Source organism: Haemaphysalis longicornis, unplaced genomic scaffold (genome assembly GCF_048455015.1).
Source record: "Haemaphysalis longicornis isolate Haplotype H1 unplaced genomic scaffold, Haemaphysalis longicornis Haplotype H1 scaffold_7, whole genome shotgun sequence".
In the NCBI taxonomy this organism is placed as follows: Eukaryota; Metazoa; Arthropoda; class Arachnida; order Ixodida; family Ixodidae; genus Haemaphysalis; species Haemaphysalis longicornis.
Window position 1 is genome coordinate 70696063 of NW_027526422.1, and position 26880 is coordinate 70722942.

The 26880-nt window shown below is 46.8% G+C and overlaps 1 protein-coding gene and 1 long non-coding RNA gene across 3 annotated transcripts; one reads left to right on the top strand and one right to left on the bottom strand.

Annotated features, from left to right (window-relative positions):
* The first annotated feature begins 1105 nt into the window (after positions 1-1105).
* Positions 1106-8962, top strand: LOC144144439 (uncharacterized). Of its 2 annotated transcripts, none has more exons than XR_013317257.1 (3): positions 1106-1497; positions 5363-5626; positions 8376-8962. It is a non-coding gene; the product is annotated as an uncharacterized LOC144144439 (long non-coding RNA). Both variants share the same exon structure in this region.
* A 1878-nt stretch (positions 8963-10840) lies between these two features.
* LOC144145907 (uncharacterized) lies at positions 10841-25613 on the bottom strand. Its single transcript, XM_077677739.1, has 2 exons — positions 24097-25613; positions 10841-12148 (listed from the first exon to the last, which is right to left on the bottom strand). Exons 1-2 carry the CDS (start codon positions 25365-25367, stop codon positions 11206-11208), a joined length of 2214 nt encoding a protein of 737 aa, XP_077533865.1. The 5' UTR covers positions 25368-25613; the 3' UTR covers positions 10841-11205.
* Positions 25614-26880: the final 1267 nt, after the last annotated feature.

The following is a 26880-nucleotide window of genomic DNA, read 5'->3' on the forward strand; positions in this document are numbered from 1 at the left end:
TTACGCGATTATTTTCTCGCGGCCGTTTTGGTTTTGGTGGAATACGCCACCCAAGCCCAGCGTTTCATCAAAATGAGCAAACACGGGAGGGTTTCGCAGGCGTTCTTGAAGCTGACGTATTACATCCTGTTGAGTGCCTTTCCAGCAGAAAAGGGTGCTGCGTTTCGTCAAGTGCTCAAGTGGCTCTGCTATGTGGGCGAAGTTTCTGACGAAGCGCCTGTAGTACGCGCAGAGATCGAGGCGACTCTTACAACGCCTTTCTTTGGGCGTCGGGAAGTTCGCAATAGCTTAAGTTTTGCCGGGTCAGGCGGGAGTACCTCGTCGGCGTTAAGACTTGGTTTAAGAACTTCTTGCGTGAAGCGGCACTTTTAAAGCCTCAACGTTAACCCTGGGGTTCGGATGGCCTCCAGTAGCGAATCTAATCCGGCAAGGCGATCGTTGAAGCTTTGTGCGAAGATGACAGCGTCGTCGAGGTAGACAAAGCAGGAGTGCCACTTTAAGCAGCTTAGTGCAGTGTCCATAACTCTTTGAACCGTTGCTGGTGCCGTGAACTGCCCAAACGACACCTCCTCACTGTCTCTCTCGTTCACGTCAGTTTGCCAGTATCCGGTTTTAAGATCCATAGACGAGAAGTTCTTTGCATGGCAATGGTAATCGTGAGTGCCGTCGATTCCTGAAGGTAGATACATCTTTTCTAGTTTTTTTGTTCAGCCGTCTTAGCCAACGCAGAAGCTTAATGTGCCGTTTCCTTTCATTACGAGTACATAGAGGACAGAGAGACCTCTCGATGGCTTCTCGACCATATCTTCAATCTTGGGTCCGGATGGCTTCCGGATCGTGAAGCAACGCCATCTTCGGCGTTGCTTCACAATACCATTACACCTTACATTCCACCCCGCCATATATCCATTTGCGCGCTGGGTAACATTAAAAACGTAGTTTACATCACGCACGCAGTATTACATAAATCCAAAAAAATTAAACCTTCGCCTTGTATTACATATTTACAGCGCTTGCACAGTAATTGTTATTCACGCAAGCTGTTAACTGATTTCGTTCAAATGCTGAGGGAAAATAGAAAGACACGGAGTCGTCAACCGGGCCGCCTCTACGTCAGCTTCAACGTAAACCCCAATTTCAGCTAAGAGTGCACTACATCACAGTGCAATTTTTTGAACCACCTTTCGCGGTTTGTCTGATGTTTACGTTACTAAAGGTTGCGTCTGTGCATGTTGCACCTGCACGTGTTTTGCAGAGAAGCCACGGATAGAACGGGACCTGTACATGGAAACCATGCAAGCCGTCAGACCTGCTGCGCTGCCTTCACTGCGAAGACTACCTGTAAAGCCGATGCTACTGAGCTGCGAGCACACCCTCTGCTACGGCTGCCTCCAGCAGATGCTCTGGGAGAACCGCGGCTGCCCCCATTGTGATGGCGCGTTGGAGGGAGCAGCACCGATGCCCGCATTGTTCACGCAGCTGGTCGAGGAGCTCCCGGTACTAGTGTGCTGCTGTCTGTCCATTCGCTGGCATGTGTATGAGTGCGGATTGTTCACTGCGTCGAAACGATTCACAAGCCCTACGGCACCTTCCGCCGCACCATGTCGCCTCCAGGAGCTGAGTGGCCTCTGCATTGTGCCGTAGGGTTCAACGTTGCTGGGTCATGAAACATTCAGTTCAATGTTGTTGCACTGAAAGTTTCATGACCCAAGGACAGAAGGATATTGCGTTTTCCATTGAGTGCAGCACGGGAACATTTCGGTGGTATGTGGAGCTGTTATATTAAACGTGGCCTGTGGCTCCTTTCCGCACCAAAACCGACCTAAAAAGCGCTAGACCGTGCTTGTTAATGAGCAGCATTCTTTAACCAGAAACCCAACATCCAGGACGGTGCAACCCCTTTATACACATTTAACACATTTATTTGTACTAATAGCGTAAGCGGTGATCATCCGTGGAACGAAATAATGAAAAACCAGGAAACGAGGGTGCACAAAATATTTCACAAAAGTGATCTGACGTATTTAAATATGCATCGTGCGCATCTCCTCCAAAAACGAAGACTAAAACAAGAAAGCCCGAAAAGAACGTTGCTAATACGAATAAAAAGATATGCAGAAATTCAGAGAATTGTGTTATAATAAGTAGCATTGTTATGTCGCTTGTGTAGAGTGGGAGTTCTTTATAGCCACATTTTTTTTGTTTTTTTTTCCTAAATTTTGTCCCACCAGTTAATGTCAATTTAAGCTATTACAACGATGAAAGGTGGAAAGGTGGAACTTCCGCGAAATCTGCATTTTTGTGGAAATTCACGGCGTTACACGGTCCTGGCTGTAACGGTACTCGGCGAAGAATGCTTGTCATTAAAATAGCGGAAACGAGCAAACCGTGTAACGCCCTGCACAAACCTGAAACGTAGGGAGGAGCGAAGCATGCAGTGTATAAGTGTATTCTTGGCGCCTTAGCGTTTTTGCCCACGGAGATGGCACCATTGGGAGGTAGAGGTATACAGCTTTGCCGTAAAAGTCTCGTTCCTTTGAAGCACGCAGCATTCTAGCGCGATGTGTTGGAAACCGAGTGTCCCGGGTTTTAGTACCGTGACTACATGACACGATGACAGGGGACGCCCACAGCGCGAGCCCCTAAGGGCTTCGCCCCTAAAACGAAGGCTGAACTAGAAATGCTCGGAAATAAACTTGGGAACGCGAATAAAACAGCGAAAAGAGAAAAACCATGTATAACGCCTTGCATCTGCGGAACAAATACTTGACGAAACAAGGGCACCTGATTGACAAGTTTACATCATTGGCGCATCGGTGGCCCAATAAAACAAAAAAGGGGCCAAGAGAAACGCCAAAAAAGTGGGCGTTGTTGGACATTTTTGACATGTGAAATTTGGCAGCTAAAAGGTGTTTTATAGGCGCAGGATAGAAGCTTTTGGGAGGTCAAAAGGGGACGCTGTCCTGTTTGAAAATGTTCATGACGATAATGTATGACGGCTGACTTCTTAGGGTCACCAAGAATCAACCTCACGCTGTTTTATGCACAGTGCTTCACGGCCAATAGCGGTTCTGCAATGTGTATTCCGCTTACTTCAAATGTCACTGCTTCCGTGACTCACTCGGTTCACTGGGCTTGCATGATGCACATTCCCAATGATGCATTTTAAAGCGAAGCTTCTTTCTATGCTCGGTGATTGCGCGCTCGATGTCGGACCAAAAAGCATATATAGCAGGAAAGCCAATTTTACACAATGGGTTTCATCAAAGCGATGATGATGATAAGCGAAGTCGCATCGAGCAACTCAAGGAAAAATAATAGAGCGGTTCCACTATACGGGGGCAGCAGTCCAGTGTGGAGCAGTGGTTCAGCGAATTGAGGCTGCGGCACACTCACGACTAGCTTCAGTACGAGCCTGGCGTTGATAACGAAAGTAGTCGAGAGGGCGTCGTAGCCCCTCAAACGGCCTATACATAAATTAAACAGGGCATCATTACATCCTTTGCTTGTGACCGACTTCCAGCCTTTTTACTACTCCCAAAGAGCATCAGCTAAGTGCGCAGCCTTAGGCCACTACGCGGACGTCAGTGCAAGCCGTTTATAAAGGGGCACTATAGACTGAGTTTTCATTAACTCTGGATAATTGGTGTGCTAATTCGTGTTTTTTTTCTTCATTATTTCATATTATTTTGTACTTATTTGCGGCCTAGCGACGGCAGCCCCCGTGGCAACGGCGCAGCGGAAAGGTCTGATAAACGTGCGCCTGATAAACGCGATAAGGTCTGATAAACGCGAGAGCAACAGGTTCGATCGTGGCCAGGGGAAGCGGTGATCTTTTCGAAGCCTTGGTTTTAGCGGCGTGACGACGACAAGCCAGGCCCCTAAAGTGCTCCGCACTTAAAATCCGCTTCTCGTGGTTTGTAAACGAGCCTGGGTCCCTCGCGTTGTGCAGCCGACGTCTATCCGATTGGCCTTTCCGACACGCGTTCGAAACGGTTCGTATTTTGGAGCTTGACTTCGACTCATGTTACGTGGGAGAAAGCCTCGCGTTTTGCCCATCGTTATCGGTGGACGAAAGTAGCTTTGAATTTTATTTATTACTCCTTGACCACCTGACGGCCTGCCTTGCAATATGCAAAATGTGTCCGTAGGTGTGCAAGCATCACCTGAGCACCACCTACATATCAAGCGCGAACTTGACTTACAAAAAGTTCCGTAAAAAACTCCCACCTCCCCTCGTGGGAACCCCTGTGTAGATGCGACGCATAGGGGGTTCACGTTGCAGCGTTGGACAGCGGAGGAACGGCGCCGGAACGATGGAGCGGAGCGGCGCAGGCACCGCATAACGGTGAGAGGACGCGCCGGCGCCAGTGCGCCTGCCGCGGCTATGACGCAACACAATCCAACACAATCCACTTTAATCCAATCTATGCCATACCAAGCCAATCCAATCGAATCCAATCCAATGCCCCTCGCGAGAGAGCGTTCGCTATCGGAGAGGAGAGGGGGTGAGCGGCGGAGAGCGCAGCTCGCGCGGCGAGGAGAATGGGGGAGGGGCGGACGCCAACGACGACGACGCCGGATGCAGGGACAAGGCGGGTGAATGAGATGCCTTCGCATCTAAAATGTACTCTCCGTTAATATGACGACGCGCTTGTTTAGTGCTCTACCATATATTGCACGCGTCCTTTTAGGTGCGGAGTACCTTAGGACCGCACAATGTCCGTCCGCGTCCGTGCGCATAGCATTCACAATCGCAAAAAAATCACACAGGCATCGGCAGGATTCGAGCCTGCGTCTGGTAGACCAAACAGAGTTAGTGTCAGTCGTCTTACCCATTGGGCTACGCCCGAGAGACAAACGGCTGACTCCCTCGCCTGTAACGGTGCGGAGTACCTTAGGACCTCCCAATGTCCATCCGCGTCCATCCGTGCGCACACCACCATCAAGCGAAAATCAAGCGAAATTCGATTTGAGCCCTGAGTTGCAGTTTCATTTAGGGAATGCTCAAGGTGGAACTTACGGCTCAAATCGAATGACGGTCGGGGCGCAACTTGGATGTCATTTCGAGTCCCCGTACTCCGCACCCTTACATCTCAGATGCTGCCATTTTTTTGGAGTGTAATTACCTCATAGTCAATGACTACGTCTCGTGCGTCTAACTTAAACATGTTTTTTCCTTGGTATGCATGCTCATGGAGGGGTCCTGGCAAAGTATATTGAGCGTTCTCAGACCGGTAATTTTCCGTGGCGCGGTTTTTTCTTGCGTTCCTGTCTCGCCAAATGTCGCCTTGAAACATATGCGAATATTTCAGAAGTGAAATAGTAACGAACCTTTCCTGCGCTTTCTTGGGTTTTCCAGGTCAGGTGTCCTAATTACGAGAGCGGGTGCAGCGACGTGCTGAACCGGTGCACGTTCAAAGCTCACATGTGAGGTGCGCATACCGCGAGGTCGAGTGCGACCACCAGGGCTGCCCGGAGTGCATGCTCCAAAAGGAAGCAGCGCGCCACAAGCTCAAGTGCCGCTACCGCCCCGTGCAGTGCCAACGAGGGTGCGCGCAGATGATGCCGGCCTGTGAGCGCAAGAAGCACAAGTGCGTGGAGGCCCTTAAGGGACTCGTCAAGGGTAAGGGCCACATGTCATTAGTACATGTTTGAACCAAGACGTGTAGCTATTGCCGTTTCACGTTGTAGAATGCAATAAGTCAGTTTGGCTTGGTAAGGGCTAGCAATAAGCACGAAAGTCGATGTGCCCGCAACTCACCAAACCGGTGAAGTTCTTCTAAACTGTACTCATGCGTTGTTCGGAAGAGCAGTTTTGAGATCCTTTGTAAACAAGAAAGCTGTGCAATCGACCGTTGGCCTTCTCCGGATATGTCTTCGCACTTTCGGGAACTACCTGACCTTACGTCACACATCAGCGATGAGAACAGAGCGAGCATAAAATTGAATATGAAGAGCAAACAGTCACAGTATACGTAGCGACAGGGGGATGGGGTCACTACGTGCGCAATTCCAGGATCCCTTTACTTAAATACACCGGATTCTTTAAAACATATTTAAACCGACATCCGGCGATTGCAGAACATGAACACATCCCCGGCTGCCTACATATATGGGTGACAAATGAAGCTTGACAAATTCTCTCTTTATTACTCTTACATCTACCTTAGCTGGCCAAATGCCGGAAAAGGCAATCGTTGAAATCCTCTCTGCCCCCTTGCCTTGTCTAAATCCTAAGCCATCAGCATTTTTCCATAAGCCATTTCACTACGGACACCACCAAAACCACTACTCTCATTTGACCACTGCTATGACACAAATACTACCACAACTTCCCATTCTGCTATCACTTCTACTACTCCTAATACTAATTATACTAGAGCTACTTAAGATTCCTTACTGTGTTAGATAAAAAGTTCAAGGACCGGTTCCAGGCGCTGTTGCCCTCTACTACTGCATTTGCAGAAATTGAGTTTTAATAATGGTTGAAATTTCATGCAGAAGAGCTGTCCTGGCGCGAGAGGCTGTTACGGACCAAACAGCAGGAATTGAATTAAAGTCGCTACGGGCCAAGCATCCGAATTTATCGTACTTATAAGTGCGATAAATTCGGATGCTTCGGATACACATAGCAGATCCCACCGGTGCACTGTGCACGGGCAAAGTTTTCAGTAGGGACTTTGCGCTAGCGGAATAATTTAGTTTGGTGCGTGAGTGTCCGCTCGCACTTCCCTGTGGTTGGCTTCGCCCTTATACGCAGGCCTACATTTTATTTTAGAGTCTTGTTTAGAGAGTCATGTTTCACGACATATCGTTTTACATTTTCAAGCGATAGGCCCATTGAGCGTATACTTCTACAGGCTGGCACCTCCGTGTTTCGCCTGGTGGCCTCGTGCTATGGTCATGACATGTTACCATGCTTGTTCTAAAGGAGATTTGGGTTACTTTACTACGAGTTTATAAAAGGATTTGCCCAAGCATTACCCTTCCGGCCTTCCGGCACGCTCCTCCTCAAAAAGCGCTCGTCGGATGCCAAGCATGTTGTTTCACAGCACCTAAACCGAAACTGGTTTGAATTCTAATCTTGGACATCGTTCAATCATGTAGCACTTCGTATGACGTCACAGCTCTAGTTAGCACTACCGCCGCGCATGGTAGGTTTAAAGACGATAGTCTTTTTTGGGCTACTTAAACCCAGAAATTTCTCGAGAGCAGAAGCTCCGCCCCTCCGGCCCTCCAATTAGAGCGGCGAGCCGGCGGAAAACGCCGGCAGTGCGGAAGCGGCAAACACAAACTCGTGACGTGTTTGGATGTTGTTTATTTACAAAATCACCAGGGGGTGTCGATTGCGCGAGGTCCTCTGCTGGCTGCTCGGTTGCGTTTCGCACAATTTAAAATTGATTTTAAATGTTCTAGGCTGTTTTCGCCGCTGATATTTTGCAGATGATGTATGTGTGTTCACACCAATCTATCTCCGAAGTTATCTCGCCTTCGAAATTTTGTTTCAGTACCCCTTTAAATTTTTACTCTGGCATACGTCGGACGAAACTTCAATTTCATTTGCAGGCTGCTACGCGGGAGGTAACTCAAAACACTGGCATAAAATTCTGTCGCACAGAATTTTAATTTTCTATTTTGGGTTCGTAGGACATAACTGAACACATTGGCTGAAAGTTTTGTCGGTTGTAAATTTAATTTCAAATTTTTTGGCCCGTAGGACGTAACTCTACATAATATCCTAAAGTTCCGTAGCACATAACTTTAGTTTTCAATTTTACTTTCCGTCGGACGTAACTCTACACACTGCGGTTTTTCTAACCTTGCGGACACCTAGTGTATTTTACGATGCATGGATGCGCTTAGGGAACAATCAATCAAGTAATCGCTCATTCGCTTGCCCAAAACATTCAAATGGCCGTTATCGCATGCAGATAATAATAATAATAACAATCGCAATCATTATCATCTAGTGAGGCGCTAAAATATATTTGCCATGGGCGCCGTCCTATCTAGTTACGCCACTGGAAGCAGCGGGCATGTTGTTGCAAATCGGGTTTGAACCTCCCGCGCCACTGTCACGTGGTTTGGATTAGCGGCGAACGAAACAGCGTTTGGGGATGGTGGGGAGGGGGCTTCTTGTGCGGCCATGGAGGTGTGCAGCGATGCGTGAAACCAGAGTGAGAGGGAAGCAGTGGGAGAGATGACGTCATAGCCGCGTGTGACACGCCTCCTCCTCACCCGGCGCGCTCACCTCTGTTTTCTTTCTGCAATTTGCGTAGCAATTTGTGCAAATGCAAATTGTGTAGCGTAATCGAGAAACAGCGAAGATGGAATTTTGGGGTAGGAACTTCCGTGCGATTTCTTATTTGCAGACCTCAGCGACCAGTTCGAGCAGTACAAGCGCCGCAAGAACTAGAACTAGTGGTGGAGGCCTGGGGTTCGAAATTTCCGTACGAAATTTTTGCTCGGACAAAGGGCGAAGACTGTTTTTGAAGGTATTTCCAGTAAAAATTTCTGTGGAGACGAGTCTGATATTACATATCTTCAATTCTGATGCGAGTCTGACGATGCACTGTGTGCACAGATTGTTTTCAGTCTGGTACCTCTTCAAAATCAGTCGTTACTTCTTGACACACTCGACAATAAAAGTGGCGTCCCCAGATCCACGTAACTTGGTACTGTCAGTAGAGTACCTATTTGCTGAAAAACCGGTAGAAAAATTAGCATCAGCTGCCGATCTTAAAAGCCAAATTCCCGATTGGCTGCACGTAGCACGAAACTAAATTCTTACTGAAATTTCCAAATTATGGCAACAGCCTAACAGTATACCCAGCGATGATGACACCAGCAATAAAAAGTTAATTGCCGATTCACGCATTCCCGCGTGACCACAAATGGCGGCTTCAAAAACCCCCCTAAGGCGTTTTCCCTGTAAAAACTCGGCCACCTTCGCAATCCAGATGCGACGACTGAAGAAACAGCGAAGCTGGTGGTCTTCACTAGCTTTAACTTGGTTTTTCTTACACCCGCCTATATTATCGGTAGACCGGGCACTGATGCCGCCGTGCACTGGCCGTTTATCTCTCGACTAGGAGAACACCGGTACGTCAGAGCTTACGTCACCACTAGGCGCAACCAATTCCCGACGCGCGCCTCCCCACCGGAACATCTGCATTGCGACACGCACTCCCCACACCGGCTCGTCGGCTCCTTACCTCCTCGCCACTTCTTGGCCTAGCTTTCTCCCCTGCCGAGTTTTGGGTGCGCCGAGTTTTGGGCGACGCCTGGCACGGATGTTGATCGATGTTGAGTTGTGCGTGACTGCCGCGGCTGGTGCTGTGTTTGCGCGGCAAAATCCAGCTTATTAAGGTTCATTTCCTGTGTGTGTGTGTTTGAGATACGGTAGGTCTCTCACTTTATGCAATCCGCAGCTCAAATTCAGGCACCGGTTACATAGACAACGAACTGACTAAAAAATTGCAACGCTGGCCTTGGCTTGATACTGCGTTAATGCATTTCTAGCACTTGAGAAAGTAGCAAGGCTACTTAGAGTGCTGTGCTTCCGAATAAAAGGGTTGCAACGTCACGTCTTCATACAATCCGTCTGCAACTCGTCTGCCTGGTGAAGCCTGGTCTATTACGTCTGCACCAACTCACTAAATAAAGAAAAAGCTTTTCACTTTGCTATCACACTGTAGTGCTAAAAGATAAGGTGCGTCATTTTAAAGGAGAATAGGGCACGGCTCCAATGGATTGATTCACAGATCTGATGGCACTTGTATTGCATGAAATGGTTCTTGCATTTGAAATGGCAGTGAGGCTAACCACCGAAAGGGAGAACGTGATCACCATTTGCTTCAAGAAAAGAGCGAAACGCATGTGTGGATTAGTAAAGAGAGCCACAACAGTTCAGCAGGGAATTTCCTCGTAGGTTATCATAATTGGGCAAACTAAAGGGGCCATGCAAACAACTTTGTTGTATTCGAAGGATTTCCTGTTTTATAGTGCCCCCAGCGCTTGTCCGGGAGCAAATGATGAGAAATTCAATGATAAATTATCAATTTCGGTTAAAATATCGATTACCCCACCAAATCGTGTTTTCATGATGTCTGCAATGACATGATAAGAACAGGTCTTCGACTTAAACTTGATGTGCTGCGGAGCCTCATTTACTGTTAGTCAACCTAGACGGCGCCACCATACCGCAGCGGGCCGTTTCCTGCCTTTGCTTTGTTTTTGACAGTAATTTGTACCCGGCTTGTTTTCGTCCAGGTAGAAAATAATCGTTTCGTGAAACATGGTGTTCGCTCGACAAATATGGTTATGCAAGACACCGTCGCAAGCCAATCGGCCGGTGTCGTCAGAGACAACCCCAAAGCCCCGCAGTGCTGTGCATCTAAACAAAGCATAGTGTGCACAGTACCAACAGCAGTATGCATTGGTACTTCTATGTTTACGTTGCTTTCACAACTTCCACTCTTTGTCCCTCCCACCATTCTTACTGGTAAAAAAGAATGTGCTCTAAATTTAAGCGTGAATAGCTCATTAGGAAAGCTTACAAGTTCTGCCTAATTTGCGTTTGCTTTTTCCGGCCTCCGCCAATCACAGAGATAACTGGTGTGACATCATAGGTTCTGTTGCGGGAAATGAGCTAGCGGGTCACACGGCCATTCCCTTTTTTCCTAATTATGTAGCTTATTTGACCGAAGTTGACGTTAAAAGTGGGGTCAGTATGATTCTAATGAGGCAATCTTTTGAATGGGCCAAAGTTGTGTTTTGTCTGCATGGCCCCTTTAGGAAGCGATTTGCCCCAAATTCCCCCCTCAACCATGTAGTATCAAGGAGCAAATATAAGACTTTTATTTAAAACATTGATTGGAAAGATTATGTGATCACAGAAAAATTATACCACTGTCGGCATTGTGCAATTTCAATTAAGATCAGTTCAGTGGCAGAAAAGACCAAACAAAACGACATACTTATTAACAATTGAGCACTTACGCAAAAAATGGCTTTTCCAAACTCTACGCTAAACAAAAGTGGATGCTCATTGGCAAACCTTGTCAAACTTTTCTGAACTATCAAGCCAGGTTCCCACTGGCAAACAGTGAAGGCTGACTGAGACAGCACGCACAGATGCCACTTTCTATCAGAGTGGTGCACGAATGGGTCAGTACTGTGCACTGAACAAGTGAGGCAGGATTAGGCGAGCACATCGGCAACCGTGAGGTGGCGCACGATGGCAAGCCAGCAGTCCTTGTTGAGCGCATCCACCTGGGTGGTCTTTGCCGGGTGGCATTCCACAGAGTGCCGAACGATGCCCGTGATGAGGAGATAGTTGTCACGCAAGTAGCGCTCGGCTGCAGATATGGCCAACAATGCTTCTGGCTCCGTTTTTCCCGTGACTTTCTTCAGGAGCTTGCGGAGGCACGGCCTCCCCGAGAAACACTCAAACCCCTCTGCACACTGCCTGTCCAGGCTGGGTGAGACGACAAAGTCCACCGCTCGGTTCAGGGCACCCTGGTTCCTGCGCACCGCCTCGAAGAAGGGGAAACTCGCCGCATCGCAAAGCAAGTTGGTCGCGAGCCAAAACTTCACAATGGTCTTGTTCTGCTGCATTCCCCGCGAGAACTCTTCCACAAACTCGAAATACAGACTGGTCATGGTGCTGAAAGAGAACTTGGTGGCTGTCTTGTTGTGGGCCAGCAAGTAGGAGAGTGACGTCGCCGTCTCAAACTCACGAACTTCGTCAATGCCCACCAGCATCTTGGTGATGCCCGTGTTTTCTGCGAGGGCGTGCAAGATTTCTCCGACAAACTTGCCGTTGTCTTTGTCGATTCCCAGGTCTAAGCAATCAATGGTTCGGTTTGCCTTGAGCATTTCACAAAGGGCTCGGCCTTTTCTTCCAGGGTCTCCCTCAATGCGGACCCCAAGTGTACGGACACATTTGCTGGAGGCCAGGGCGTCAAAAAGCTGCTCGAGACCGGCCAGAGAGAGGCCACGGATGTCAGGCAGGCGGAACTCTTCAATAGCAGCTAAAGACGAGGTCAGGGCGGCTGTCAAGCCTGGCAGGTCAGGCTCTGTCCAGGGTAGCTCCACGCGGCTGTAGCAGTCGTCCTGAGTAAGCTGCCTCGCCAGGGCGTCACTGCAAAAACAGAAATCAACAAAATATGTAGGTCTGTGATTAGCCATGGAGATCAACAGCTCAATGTGATTCATTTCCACAATTTCATACATTTATAGCACTTGGCACCACAGACTTCAGATTTGGTAGTGCATCGTGCTAGGAAATCCCTGTCTGTTCACAACCGTAACTGCTCGGTCAGATAATAAATTTTCAAATTTCATGCCCCTTCACGGAGAGAAATGGCTGCCTTTTTTATTTGCAACTGTTCTTCAATGACTCCATGAAGAGGCCATGAAGAGAAAATAGAAGTTTGGTTCATTTAAAAAAAGTCTTTGTCCCGATAACAGTTATACCGAATTTAATAAACTGATAACCGAAAGAGAAAACAGACCAAGCTGTCAACACCGCGGCCACTTTCTGGCGACATCTCTCACGTCACAGAACCTTGTTCCTGCACTCAGCAGCCGCCAACCCAAAGCCACCACCAAGAAACATGACAGGGCGATTGTAGTAAAGCCTCTAGTTGTGTTTGATTGGAACACTCGAATGTTAACGTACAGACTGACAACCATGTTTTTAGCTTTGCCCTCCATCACGTTACTGAAGTCATGTAGCACGAAATTTCAAAAGTTTATCAGTATTTGTTGCGTTTTTTCGGTTAAAAACGTTTCTCATGGCTGCAGTAGAGCTCAATTACTTACCAAGGGCTAATTTTTGCAAAGTGAACAATGCTGTACAGTCAAACACAGATATATCGAGCTCCAAGGGGATCGCAAAATAGTCCGATATATTGATAATTCGAAATAGAAAATATGCGTCTCTGAAGGTTATCTCATAACTCTGCACATCACTGAGAACTTTCAGAGATTGTGACAAGTGGTCGCTTACCGATTTGTTCCTCAAACCGCAGTGCAACAACCACCGCACATTATTTTAAAAAAGTCTGAGATTCACTTGCTCATTCGGCATCATAAAGTTCACCAGACTGTCTTTAAGCTTAGGAATGCCGTTCAAATGAGAAAAACCAGCATTGAACACTGTGCCACAACAGAGGCGAATCTTAACACTGACGCAAGCACGGCTGCAGTAGGTGGTTGGGAACGTCATCAAGGCCACTAGTAACGTCTGCTTCTTATGCATCAGTGATGTCCGCCACAGCCTGCAGATTGCTATCAGCACTTACGAACTCGTGTGCTGTTGTGTCATTCAAAATGGGGCATGGGAACGCTGACAGCTCTTAAAACTCATTCTCGAGGCACTCAGCACTGTCATCTTCAATATCTGAAAACTTCCTGTCTGGAGCCGCACAACAAAGCCGCTTAGCACATGACACGCCCCGGCTGGGCTGCTGCGAAGAATTTCGAATACCTCCGCAACCAACATTTTTTCACCGGCTGGTACCCGTCGAATGATGCCCGCTTTTGTTGCTAAATCCAAATGCTTCCGTGGTTTTCGTGACCATGGCCTCGAAACTTGTACCACGGACAAAATAAACCTGCCCATGTCACATCGGGCACCCTGTATGAGCCACCACTGACAACTGCTCAAGCACGTAGAAAAAAAAAAAAAAAAATGACAGAAACCGAGCGCTTTTGGTCGGTTTCCTCTCCTTCTTTATTGCCTTTTCCGTAGAGTTTCATACAATAATAACTAGAGGGTAAACTGACGCTAGTGTTGACGCGAACCCCAAGACGGCGCTTACGCTTTGATGATGATGGGTAGTTCTGGAACCGGATTGCGTAGGATCGAAACGGGCCTAAGGTTGCGCAAATTGTTTTTTTTTTTTTCAACGAAACTCTCATTGTGCGGTTCACTGTTTACAAATTACATGGCAAACAAAAAGTTTACAACCAAAAACAGGTTTTATTCGAAATAAAATGGTGCATTTAAATAGAAAGCGAACACAGAGTCGAGGAGGTTTACGGAGTACGTTTGCCATTTGCCGCAAATTACAGCGGGACACGGACTCCTTTAAAAGACTACTTGTAGAAGTTTCAGAGCTTGTAGTTTTTAATATTAAGAAAAGTTTTCCACTCCTAAAAAAAGAAACCTATTACTTTTTGGAGAAGTTATTCTAGCCTGAATTAGGGACATTCATTAGGCAGCATTCCTATCAGCTGCCAGTATGCTGGTCGACGCCGTAGGAGCCGGCATTGCCACACGAGGTGTGGCTGTTCCAAGCGATTTGCAACCGTCATCAGCTTCGAAAATACATTTTTCTGCCAAATGAGCCGTGCCGCAACTCCAAATTCGCAGACAACTTTGCCGCACGCAGCGCCGTCATTTGTGTTTTTGTGCCCGCTGTGCTGGCAACGAATTGATAACGCATCCAATTTGCAACTCTGGTTGCAAAGCATTCCACTCAGGGCGGCGTCACTGTGCGCGCGGCACACAGTTCAAAGAGAAACGTATTTTTGAACGCTTCTTCCAATACCCCGCGTAGGCAAGCAAATGGGTTCATGTAAGCCCAAAGTGAAAACGAAACTGCCTGCACGATTCAATCCATAGCAACTTCAACAAGCCATCGAGTGCCAATCCGAACCCATAACTACCCTTCATGCCCATTGCGGTGGACAATCGCAGTGCCAGATTCCCCTGTAGTTGTTATTGCATGAAACTCCATGGCCTTTTCCGCCCAATCACTCCCCGCGTTCTCGCTTCAACGCGGCTGCCCCCCATTCCATGGTATAAGCGTGCCAGCAGCAGGTGTTGAAGACCATCGAAGCAATGCAACACCGCCGCCTTCACACCGAGCACAACAGCGCCCGCGAGAAGTCATCACATCCATGCCGTCGGGAGAAGCGCACTAGCAGTGCAGCATTCGATATATCGAACGTGCCCGTGATCAGGACTTCGATACACACGTATAACCGAGCTATACTTTTGCACGGGATTTCCAAGGGTATGTTCACACTGTTTGGTATAGACAATTTAATGTATCTGCATTCACTATATCCGAGTCCGACTGTGTTTTGTTTTCAGAGCCACTTCAATTCCTTGCGTATTAGGAACCTTTGGAGTGATTCCCAGAGAGGAAAAAGTCCTGTCTTGCGTTGAGGGTGGCCTTCAGTTTGGACCCCTTTACAGACCTGCCAACCCCATACTGCTCCAAGTACTACAGAAGATGCCAAGAAAAACTGAAATTGCATACAAAAATACTAAAATACCATTGTATTCCTCAGAAACTCGCTTGTATAAAATACATAGCAGACATATCACAAAAGACGCACAAAATGTTCTAAGAATTAAATCTTGGAAGTGGTGGGCTGGGCTAGCACAGAGGCCGTTGCTGTCTTGGCACATCTGGGCACATCTTGCAACAATCAAATGCTCAACTGTCTTTTCGGACATGGAGGCACGGAACTGTGTGTGAGCCTTTCTGACTTTGCTGAAAGCTCTTTCACACTCTGCATTGCTATGCGGGAGTTTCAAGACCCCCAACATAACGTTCGCAAGTTTACCATACTTCAAAGTGCCATCCACTTCTGGCAGATCGGAGACCGCACGCCACTGCTCGTCGATCCGCTCCTGCTTTGTTACTTCAGCGGGTAGTTCTTCCAGCTGAAGATGGGTAAACTGCCTCAATGTCGTCCAGAGCAGGATTGACACCTTGCCCCTCCTGAACTGGTACAAGCAATGGGAAGCGGTTGACTAGATATTTGATATCAGCAAACCTGGCATGTTCAATGGAAGCAAGCCATGCCACTTCTGCACTCTTCAACAGGTCACACTTCAGTGGAAATTTCAAGATCATGTACCTACTCTGTATCCGGCACGAAGAATCTTCTGATTCATGTAAAAAACTCCTCCCCCACTTCTTTCTTCAGGCTTTACAAGCTCTGCATGGTATGGCTGCCAATTACTAGGTCTTCATCATCTTTTTGGGTGGTTGAAGACTTGTACTCAACGTCGGTCAGCACAGAAAAAAAAACGCATACAACGCACCACACGAAGTACATGGGGAAACAAAGAAAAGCAAGCACATTTCGAATAGTCTTCGTCTTTGGCTCTGGATACAAGCCGTTACAGTGTTGCCAGCATGACTGTGAAATGGCGAGATGCAGCCATTTACGGATTGTACGGACCAACAGGACCAACTTTGCTAAGTTTTTGGCACGAAACATAAAAAATCGTAAAAATAGAGTTGTCATTACGACACTCGTAAAAATGTGCTGAAAATCGGGCACTTTACGATAAAATCGTAAAACTTGGCAGGTCTGCCTTTATCATGTTTCGCAAGTAGCTTGCTCAGCGCCCTGCTTGATCGGTCAATCTCCGAATCCCTTGTCACTCACGGCTCCTTTTTAAGGAAAAAATAAGTATTGATGCTGGTGGCAAGAGAGGCAAGCTGGCACCACTGCCAACAATAGACAAAAGCATCGTCTGATCCAGTCATGGGCACATTACCGAAAAAAAGTAACAGTGCTACAGTTACTTCCAAGTACAAATTCCAGATCGAATATTATAGTTACAGGAGACTTCAACTTGCCGGGTATAAACTGGTCTGACTTATCCCATGATGGCAAACAGTCCAAAAGTGCTGACTTACTGCTCACGACCGCGTTCAACTTTTCTTTACACCAACTAGTTTCCGACGCTACTAGGGTTGTTGACTCGTCCTCATCACTCCTTGATTTGGCCTTTGTTAGTAGCTCTCTTCAAGGCTCATCCGTTAGATTTGAAAACGGGATTTCCAATCACAAGTTGCTTGCTTTGTCATGTCCTGTCTCGGGTGCACGTTCTTTTACTAAGCTGTCAGAAATTCTTGTCAGAGACTACACTCATGCGGACGCCAATGCTGTCTTAAAATATTTGGAATCGCGCTTCGTTAGTTTTAGCCTAATCACGGATGTTAAACAAATGTGGTCAGACTTTAAAGAAATTGTTTTCTTTTGTGAGCGAGAGTATGTACCATTAAAAAGAAAACGCATTAATAGAGAACACCCTTGGTTCTCGCGAGAATTGATTCATTTAAAACGAAAAATTAAGCGACGTCGCAAACGTGGTAACACAAGCGACCTACAAAGCCTTATTTCTAATCTGAAGGAAAAAAACGCGATTAGCAAAAGAGCATTTCTTTTCCATTACTCTGAAGTCATTCATGAACAACCAACCCCAAAAGTTTTGGTGCTATCTCTCAAAAGATAAACAACGCATTTCAGAGATAAACGTTTCAGGCGAAAGTATTGTTGACGCGGCTACCATTTCTAACAAATTTAATGCCTTTTTCCAATCCGTGTTCACGCGGACAGCACGGTGCGCTGCCATCATATGTTTTTTATTGTCCTATGCCTGAAGTAAAAATAACAGAGGATGGTGTTCTTAGCCTTTTGCATAAACTAGACGTGAAAAAAATCAGCTGGCCCCGATCAACTGTCTAATACTTTTTTAAGTAGATATGCTGCATAGGTAGCTAAATATCTATATCAAATTTACGTTATGTCCTTACGCACTTCGACTATTCCCGATGACTGGCGCTCGGCAAAAATTATTCCCGTGCATAAATCTGGCTCTCCTCTAGAAATTAACAACTACAGGCCAGTTTCCTTAACGAGCACTTGTTGTAAACTATTTGAGCATATTATCTATAAGGCCATCATTACTTACCTAGAATACAACCATTTGCTTTATTCTAAACAGTATGGTTTTAGATCTGGTTTATCAACCGTTACCCAACTATCGGAAATAACAGACGATTTAATTAGTACACTTAATAAAAATGGTCAAACCGACGCTATAGGGACCGGGCAGCTGGACGGGTGGCGCCACCACTCGGTGCTCCCCTCGTCAGTGGAATGAGCCGGTGCATTGGACTACACAGCCTCCCGTTGTTTTTGTCGTGTTTGCTTCGGTGCTTTGAATGTTTTGGTGGTGTTGTGAGCGTATATGTACGGTGAAACAAAGTCTAGACAGATATGTTGGGTTCTTAGATGCAGTAATGACTACGTAAACTTGCCGGACACTTCTAGAGTTGGGTATCGGCTGCAATGGCATGAGCGCTTTTTGCAGCGATCTGCGGTAGGCTACACCCGTTCTGAGTACGAACAAAACTGTTAGTAGTATTATTTTCTCTTAAATGCACTAACGGCTACGCAAACTTATTGGATGCTTGTAAGGTTGGGAATGGGCTATATTGACACGAGCGCTTTTTGCAGCGCTCTGCGCCTGGCTCCGCGCGATCCGAGTAGGAATAAAACTATTAGCAATATTATTATTCATTTCTACCACTTTAAATAATCTTCACTGGTTTCAATGACTACAGTTTCCACGCCAACCTTAGCGCTGGGATACCTCGATACGTGTGCTTTAAATAGAAAGGCACCTGCATACGAGATGGATTACCGTGTAGCCGTAGAAATGTTGCTGTAGTTTACACTTCCTGTAACCGTGAGCTTTGTGCCTTCGGTTTTGGTGAAGAGACACACTGACAGCATGGGAGCCTGAAAGTCGAAGTTGAAATCCCACATTTGTGGTGGTCATTTTATCAAGAGCCAAAGTTATTCACCAACTCAACAGCCCAAGCTACAAACCATCCACCATCCCTCCTCCCCTTCCCGTTTTACCACCTGCGTAGAATAAAGGCTGGCACCGATAGTTATGTGGCAGCGTTAACATCAGCCAGTGTTTTTTAATGCTTAACTCTTTCGCTACTGCGCCTATCAAAATCGATCAATTTGATCGATACTTTTGGGAGCGCCTTTTCATTGCGTTTCAGGCGTTTCTCGAACAAGTAAAGCCGTTCAGAGTTAGAGCAGAAAATGGCCTTTCAAAATCAGTTTTGTTTTCATTTTTGCAACGGAAACGTGATTTTTGACACGCTTTTGAATCACTTGGGTGTGGAAAAGGGGCGTGGTCATCGCGCGTCACGGCTACCAACGAACAATGCGTGCAACTCGTAATTACTCTGCACCAGCGCTTGTTTTTTGCTATCAGGGTGTGAATGGGGAACTAGCAAACGATTTTCAATCGTCAGGTTCGCGCTCTGACAGTAATAATCCCAGAAATCGGCTGAAAATGTCAAGCAGTGCCTGGTCGCAAAGCTACTTTATGATTTTAGGCAGTTTTATTGCCTTTGCGCAAGTTGTTCTAAGTACTGTGGTAGTTCTACTTACCCCAAGACCATTCGTAAACAGTTTACAACAGTTTCGGTTTCGTTTCTGCACCACGAGATTCATATTTAGCGCTACTACGCAGTTACCCAACTTCAAGGCTACCTGCCATGGCGCCTGAAGCGTCCGCGACTGATCCTCGAACAAAGCACGGCGCTCCTGATTTCCCCCCACCCTAACCCGATTTCTGCTATAAGAACTTTGATGCAAGTCAAAAGGTCACACCCAGTTGCCAGATATCTGTTCCGCCGAGTACAGCGCTTCAAACCGGCCTTATACTGCCAGCTGTTCGCCTTCCAGTTTCGTTTCCATGCGAGGGTATATCCGGGTGTCTAATGTTGCTGCTTAGTTGAACTGTCTATTCGGATGGAGTCTCTGATAAGTTTTTGTACTGTTTCATTTGAAAAATGTTAGGTGGCGCTGCAAAAGAGGAGGCTCGTTGTGCTGATCTTTTTCAGCGCGCACCTGCTACTCGGCCAAAGATTGCAGGGCACGATTCTAGCTCATCGTACCTCATTTTTGCGAGCAAAGCTACAATTGCGAGTAAGAAGATGATAATAAAGCTCAGCTTTATGGTTTGAGAGATAATTGACCGTGAACGACAACAAGCATCAACCACGGCGTTCCGTTTTCAACGTCACGCATGTTTTTTTCCGCATCGCGTGCTTGTCCCAAATATTGTGCTCGCTGTAAACGCAAAGTCAGCCATTGACAAGATGTTTTTACGTTATGTGGGGGCAAATTGGTGCCTCTGATAACGTCAAACCGCCAGATTTGTTCTAGGGAACCACCCGAAATTGCACATTTTGAATAAGGGGTTGGGCTTCACCGCATGACACGAGCACCGTGCGTGCTAACATTTTTTTTTTATATCTGAAAAACTGTTCCGCGCAAGTCGACATTTTTTTAGGGTGTGTTTTTGAAATGTTTCCCTACAAAATGTATATTCTAATTTTTTTCTATTACCGGTGGTTTGATATACACAACTCCTTTTTTATCATTTTTTTTTGACAACTTGACAAAAATTTTGATTTTGATATTTTTTTTTACAACTATGATATATGAAAACCTTTAAAAAACTGGTGTTATTGGAAAGGCCGTTAAATAATCTGCATTTTGTGCTCCTGCAATTAGTGCCTAACCAATTTTTTAGCAGGAAAAAAAAATGTTTTCTTGGACCCCTAAAAATTGGTCAATTTTCTGCGGTAGCGAAAGAGTTAAGTATTCTTTACAGAGTACCTAAAAAATCGTGTAATGCCTGGTTAAGACACCAAAAACGCGCGATTAGTTGCCTCAAATATGGGTGCATCAGCCCGAGTCCTACAGCACAGACACATTTCCGACACGCTGGACAAAGTTTAGATTTGGAGAGGGGGGCATGGAAGTTCAAAATTCAACAGCGAAATCATCTAGCCCTCCGTCTATTGATTATGATGGTTGAACGCAAAGCTGTCTTTCTGCGAAATCGAATGGGAAATGTTCAAAGTCAAAGACGCTGCGATCAAAAAGACCAAACTGCGTGCTGGTCAAATTCGACGCTCAACTAGTCAAAGTTTAAATCCAGAAGGCAACCAAGGAAACCCATACGATAGAGCTTTGCGATAAACCCTCATCGTCATTAGACGAAGGTGTGCATGATTTTGCAAGCGTTGGTGGCAGCTTGTAAACCGACCGCAGCATTCAGTTGTGAAGCTGAGTACAGGTTTCGGACACCCTCCTGTGTTGCGTCCTTCAGCCAAGCAGGAATTGGTTTTTGAAAAACCATTTACCAACTAGCCAGCAACCATTGCAATTCTTGTAAAGCAATGCTTCTCCACGACAAGCAATAACGTTCTAATATCATGCAGTATTTATTCTATCAACGATTCCCGATGACTGTAGTAAGAGCATTTCTGTGAAATTAAACACGTTTCAGCCGTAGGTAATGAAGTTACGGAAGCGTTGTCCATCGCAATTTCTGTTTTGAGGTAAATCTTAGAAGACACCCCCAACTTTGTCTTTCGCTTGTGCACAACGTCGACGCCGTTTCGTTGTAAACTGCCCAAGGCCAGCGCCACAGCATTCCTAGATCGGCTGCACACACCGGCTTTGTATTTAGCTGCAGTATTCTCCTGGATACGCGAAACTACATGCAGGCATCAAAAAATTGCATGAAGCAACGAACTTTCACTTCCAGTTTGACTTCCAGCTTGGCGCACTGAGCGTCGTCTGCTCTTTGTAAATACTGAGTATGGGCGTAAATCACACACATGGCATGCCTCGTAAACGTCACATCCACGCACAAGGTTTACCGATCTGAAAAATGCACGTGGGGTTACGTACACTTTGCAAGCCGCACCGCATAAAAACGACAGAAAGCCATGCACAGTTACGCTGCGCTGACCGCCACCGGCATTCCACTGACGAGCGGTTTGCCACGGGCGGCGCTGTTCGCTGCAGCGACGGTGGTGCCATACAACGGCCGCCCGGTCCCTACATTACTAGATTTGTCAAAGGCGTTCGATGTCGTCCCCCATCCCGATCTGATTACAAAACTACTCGCAATTGGCATTGAACGAAAAGTAGTCGCACGGATAGAATGTTACTTAAGAAATAGAACACAGTGTGTCGCCATTAATGAGTGTATCTCCGAAGAGTTGGACGTGTACTCTGGAGTTCCACAGGGCTCTGTACTGGGCCCTCTCCTTTTTTTAGTATATATAAATGATATTTATCTTACTGTTGAACCCCCTATCCATATTAAATTATTTGCGGACGACTGCGTGGTATACACAGCTATTAATACTCGAGATGACCAAACTAAATTAAACAATGCTTTGCACTCAATTGAGACATGGTGTACAAAGTGGGGTTTAAGAATAAATGCTACTAAGACAACTTCTATTACATTCAGCAACAAAAAGAGGCCCCTCGGCTTTACTTATTCTTTAGGTAATGCTACCATCAACAAATCTGATAAGGTTAAATATCTAGGCATCACACTTACAAGTAACCTTAGTTGGGAAACGCACATTGATAACGTTTGTCAGGGTACACTTAAAAAATTGGCATTTTTGAAAAGAAAGTTGCGCAATACCCCTCCTGCTGTGAAATTAAATGCTTACAAAGCACTAGTACGACCTAAGTTGGAGTATGCAGATGTCATTTAGAGCCCTTACCAACAATACTTGACAAATAAAATTGAAAGAGTAGAGAATTTAGCTTTGCGCTTCATTTATTGTTTATTCGCGTCACTCCAGCGTAACCACTTTACGTAATAGGGCAAACCTCCAAAAACTCTAGCAGCGTAGGGTCATATCTAGCTTAAAATTTCTTTATCAGCTTTACTACGGTCACTTCAAATTGTTGCGGGAAAACTACATCAAAGAGTCTTTCAAACATTCAGCGAGAACTCATCACGGTAAGACTATTAGGCAACCGATTAGTTACATTAATTAGCATAAATTGCATAAACGCCTCATTAATCAGCCAGGAACTTTTACAAAAGCTCCGCCGCAGACCACGCTGCACCTGCCGGCGGATCGCGTAAACAGCCATGGCGCACCTGTGATGTTCTACCCGACAGGGGCTTCTTCCTCTGGCCAGCTACGCAGCTCGAGAACCAGTCGAGCTATGCTGCACACTCTTAACCCATTTGCTGCCCCGTGCATGCGTACAGCTTGCGCGCAGACTTTCTCCTAAGCTGCTGACCGGCCGGCTGCAACGTTACTGCAATGGCCGCACTCTCCTCGGTTCCAGTTTCAAAATCGCCGATTTTTGCTGACTACTTGAGGCGTCTACGTGCGTATTTCAGCTGTTGTATTTACATGCTTTCTTTTTAAGAAAATACGAAAATAGGGTTTTCAAGAGGTCGAAATTTTGAGTGCAGTTGGTCTTTAATACTTTGCAATGGGAGAGATGCACCTCTATAATGCAATTATGTCCCCGACACCTTGATTAAAAAAGAACAGCTGTGGTTCATTTGGTGGAGTAAACATAACTTCAGTGGAAATTTCTAGCATGTAAGCTATACTTACAGGATGTAAGCTATATATCTAGCACGTAAGCTATACCTATACCTACACCTGCTCATGCTGTTCAATGCTGATCCAGGGAACAGTTTTGTGACTGCTGATGACCGACAAAAAGCTGGTTTGGTTTGATGCCGGTTCCTAAATAGACCTTTTTCCAGTAGTGCTCTGCGCATGCGCTCCTCTCACTCCCAATGGCCGATCCCCCATTACTGGTGGGCAAAATGTAAACAAAACGACGCCATGTTGTATTAGCCAGTTGCGAACACTGATCCAGCTACATGCTGCTCCGTTTTCTGAACCCTGAAAGTGGCTGACAGATAGGCGCCACGGCTACTATCGCTAAATTTCTCTGCCAAGAAAACCATGCGTTGCCCCACAGATGGCTTCTTCAGCTGAGCAGGGCAGGCGGAAAAAAAGGGGGGCGTGCTGTTCGATATTCCCGCAAGTGTGGTTCGGGCGGCCACCGCTAGAGGGCTACGCTACTGGAAAAAGGTCCATTCTGCCAGAGTTAGCATGAGGACTGCCCTGCCTGAGGCATTTCCTCAATAACATCACTGCTAGCTTTCTTTATTGGGAGCTCCTAACACTCGCCAATATTTGTGACCTTTTGTTGCTGAAAACAATATCCTTTGAGGCCGCAACAGCATGGGCTAGTTATCAAAACTTGGTTGTTCAAATGAATTGGGAATGTATGGCCCCTTCGTGGTCGCTATCGAAGCGTGTAATGCTATTTTTTGTTTCTGCTCTACCACTCTGCTTTGGGGCTCACACATTTTGTAAAACATGGCAATAAACTGTCAAAAATTTGTTCGTTTTACACATTTACACTTCCAAGTTTCCATACCTGAAACTCTGGCGCCACCTGACGTCAATGAAGACAAGCTTCTTTAGTGTTTTGTTGGTATGTAGCGCCTTGCAGAGCGCCGAAATTCCATCTCCCGGCAGAATTTCACTCGAAAGATGGAGCGATTCAAGGGTGGTGTTCGCTTTCAGCGCGGCTGCCAAGAGGTGCAGGGAAGATCCGAAGACTAAAACTTGCCCAAGGTACAGAAGACGAAGACCAGTGTTCTCTTGTAGCAGCAAAGCCAAAGCATGTCCACACTCTCGATTAATGCGGCATTCACTGACCCGCAGCTCTTCCAACGTAGTGTTGTGCAGAAGCGCGGTGAAAACTGGCTCCGGAGAGCAGACGCCTTCCGCTATGTTAACACCGAGCTTTTTCAGGGTTGTGTTGTTCTCGAGCTCCTTCGCCAGGATGGACATCTGCGCCCTGCTTGCAATTGGGGCGACAGTGAGCTCCTTCAGGGCCGTCGACGAGTGTAAGAGCCGAGCCAGCGAAACCATGCTCAACGGTCGGCCGCGCCAGTCGTGGTACGAGGAAATCGCGAGCGACTCGCAGTTGAAAAGGTACCGCAACGCTTTGTTGACAAGGCGCGGCACTTTGGCGTTGGAGATTTGAAACCTTTTGATGGAGCCCGCATTCCGTCGCAACAGCTTTGCCAGCTCGGCGGCGAACTTGGGTTTGATCTTGTTAAAGTCAAGCTTCAGGCTCTCGAGTCCGCCGACGGCATCGAGGTCTTCCAGCTCGTAGCAGTTTAGTTGTTTGCCGGACCACGGCATAGCGTTGCTTTCAAGTTCGAGGCCGCGTACAATGCGGCGGGAGTCGCTACCCGTGGCAGGGCGCAGACGGATGGGGAAAGGCGTCTCTTTGTTACCGCATCCTGGATGATCGCCGTAGCCGACCTTGAGCTCGTCGATGCACGGGTGATGCTGAAGAAGCCACGAGGCCAGGAACGAAACATCGGCAGCAGCGGTTGCTGGGTTCTTCTCGATGTCCCCCTCGCCGTGCGGCATGGAGCGAAGTTGGAGCTTTCCCGGCCGGCGCTCGACAAGCTCGAACGCCAGCCCGTGCATCGCGCGGTTCCACGGGGTCAGTTCCGTGCATAGCCAGCACCTCCGTTCGGGGCCGCTGCAAGGGCGGTCAAAATCCAGTTGGCCTTTCCAGGTGTCTGCGGTAACTGCGCTGCGAGCTGAGACGGGGCCGACGGGGCGCTCGTCACTCGCGGTATCCGACCATTCCGACGAGTCACTTTCCAAGTCAAAAAGCGCGGCCATCTTCACCCACCGCGAAGTGATCAGCGCACGTGCGCGGGAGCAGTCTTGACGTTCACAACACCTCGCTTCGCAGAGTAGTACTTAGCTTAGGCTCAAAGCATGAGCGTCAACCGGGTGCTGCACGCAGTGTTTTCTTGGTACAGTACTTCGGCCTCACCATTCAGTCTGACAAACTAAGTTAAACAACCATGCTGACAACTTCGTCTGTGCAGTTGCGGACAATGCGGAGATTGCGCGCCTTTGTTGTGCCTTTGTTTTTATCTGGTGCTGGCTCCTCCTGGCTAGTCTAGTGGCTCAGTGCATAGCTCAGTGTTTTTTTTTTTTCTTAGGCAAGCGCTCATGTCCCGCTCGGAGCACTGTAGCACAAGACAGATCCATTTTTTTACATCCATTATTTGGCGCTGTTAGAAGAGAAGAAAGAACTGGATAACATAGAACTCCATGGCAAAGCCAACAGGAGCCGTGGCCGGAGTCGGCTGGTCGAACTCTTCAATGCCGCTAGAGTGAACTTCTAGTTCACTCTAATGCCGCCAAATTCACGGACCTTCGCCAAGATGATGTGCTGCAAAACGTGGCTAGTGACGAGTACTTCATCGATGATGGATTCGGTTAACACTGCTTCGGAAGGAAAGCAGTGTTAATCTGGCATGAATTTTTGTGCACGGATACCTGTTTACAACACCTTTATTGTACAAACGTTGCGGTATTACGTTCACCCAGGAGTCAATTTTGCGAATGGACTAACAGGAGAAGTAAAAAATAAATTCAGGATGCAGACCTCTTGGCTGTCGACATTGATGTCTGACCACCCTGGAATAAATTCGCATGTAAATAAGCTTATTGCCACCAACAGTCGTACTGCCGTATTATCACTTGTAATAATTTTATAGGTTTGTTGGTGCATGTGAGCTAATACAATAAGTGTCTGTTAGTACCAGCATTGCCTTAAGGCACAAAGGGGTTTACACTTTTGATCAAAGCTTGTAAACTAGCTAGGCGCAGTATGGTGGCAGTGGCGCATTCAAACAAAGCAATCAAATATGGCAGCGCATTGTATTATTTATTGCCATAGTTTACATGCAGTTAAATTTCTACCTGGCCGAACAAATTACTAGCGCATAATAGTCTAATATCAGAGAACAACGACGTTTGTTAGTCCACCTGTTGGAATATCACTGCACAACAAAATTGTAATAGAAAAAGCTGAGGCCAAAAATTCATGGTCCAGCCACAGTTCAGCTGCGAGTGCTGTTTGGACATCATTCCCATTACGATGTTAGTTCAAAACAGCTTTCATCATTGCACAACACACGAATCCAGCAGGGACTTGACGTGTTGCTCCACAATGAGATGGGACTTTGACTACATTAAGAAGAATACGATGGGGGCCAGGAGTTGGTACAAGGGTCGATTGATTGCAACTTGGCCTTCCACTGAGGCATTTCGAATTTGGTTTGCAACTGGACGCAACAAAAGCAAGACGTGTTTGCTGTAATATGACGACTTGAGAAAC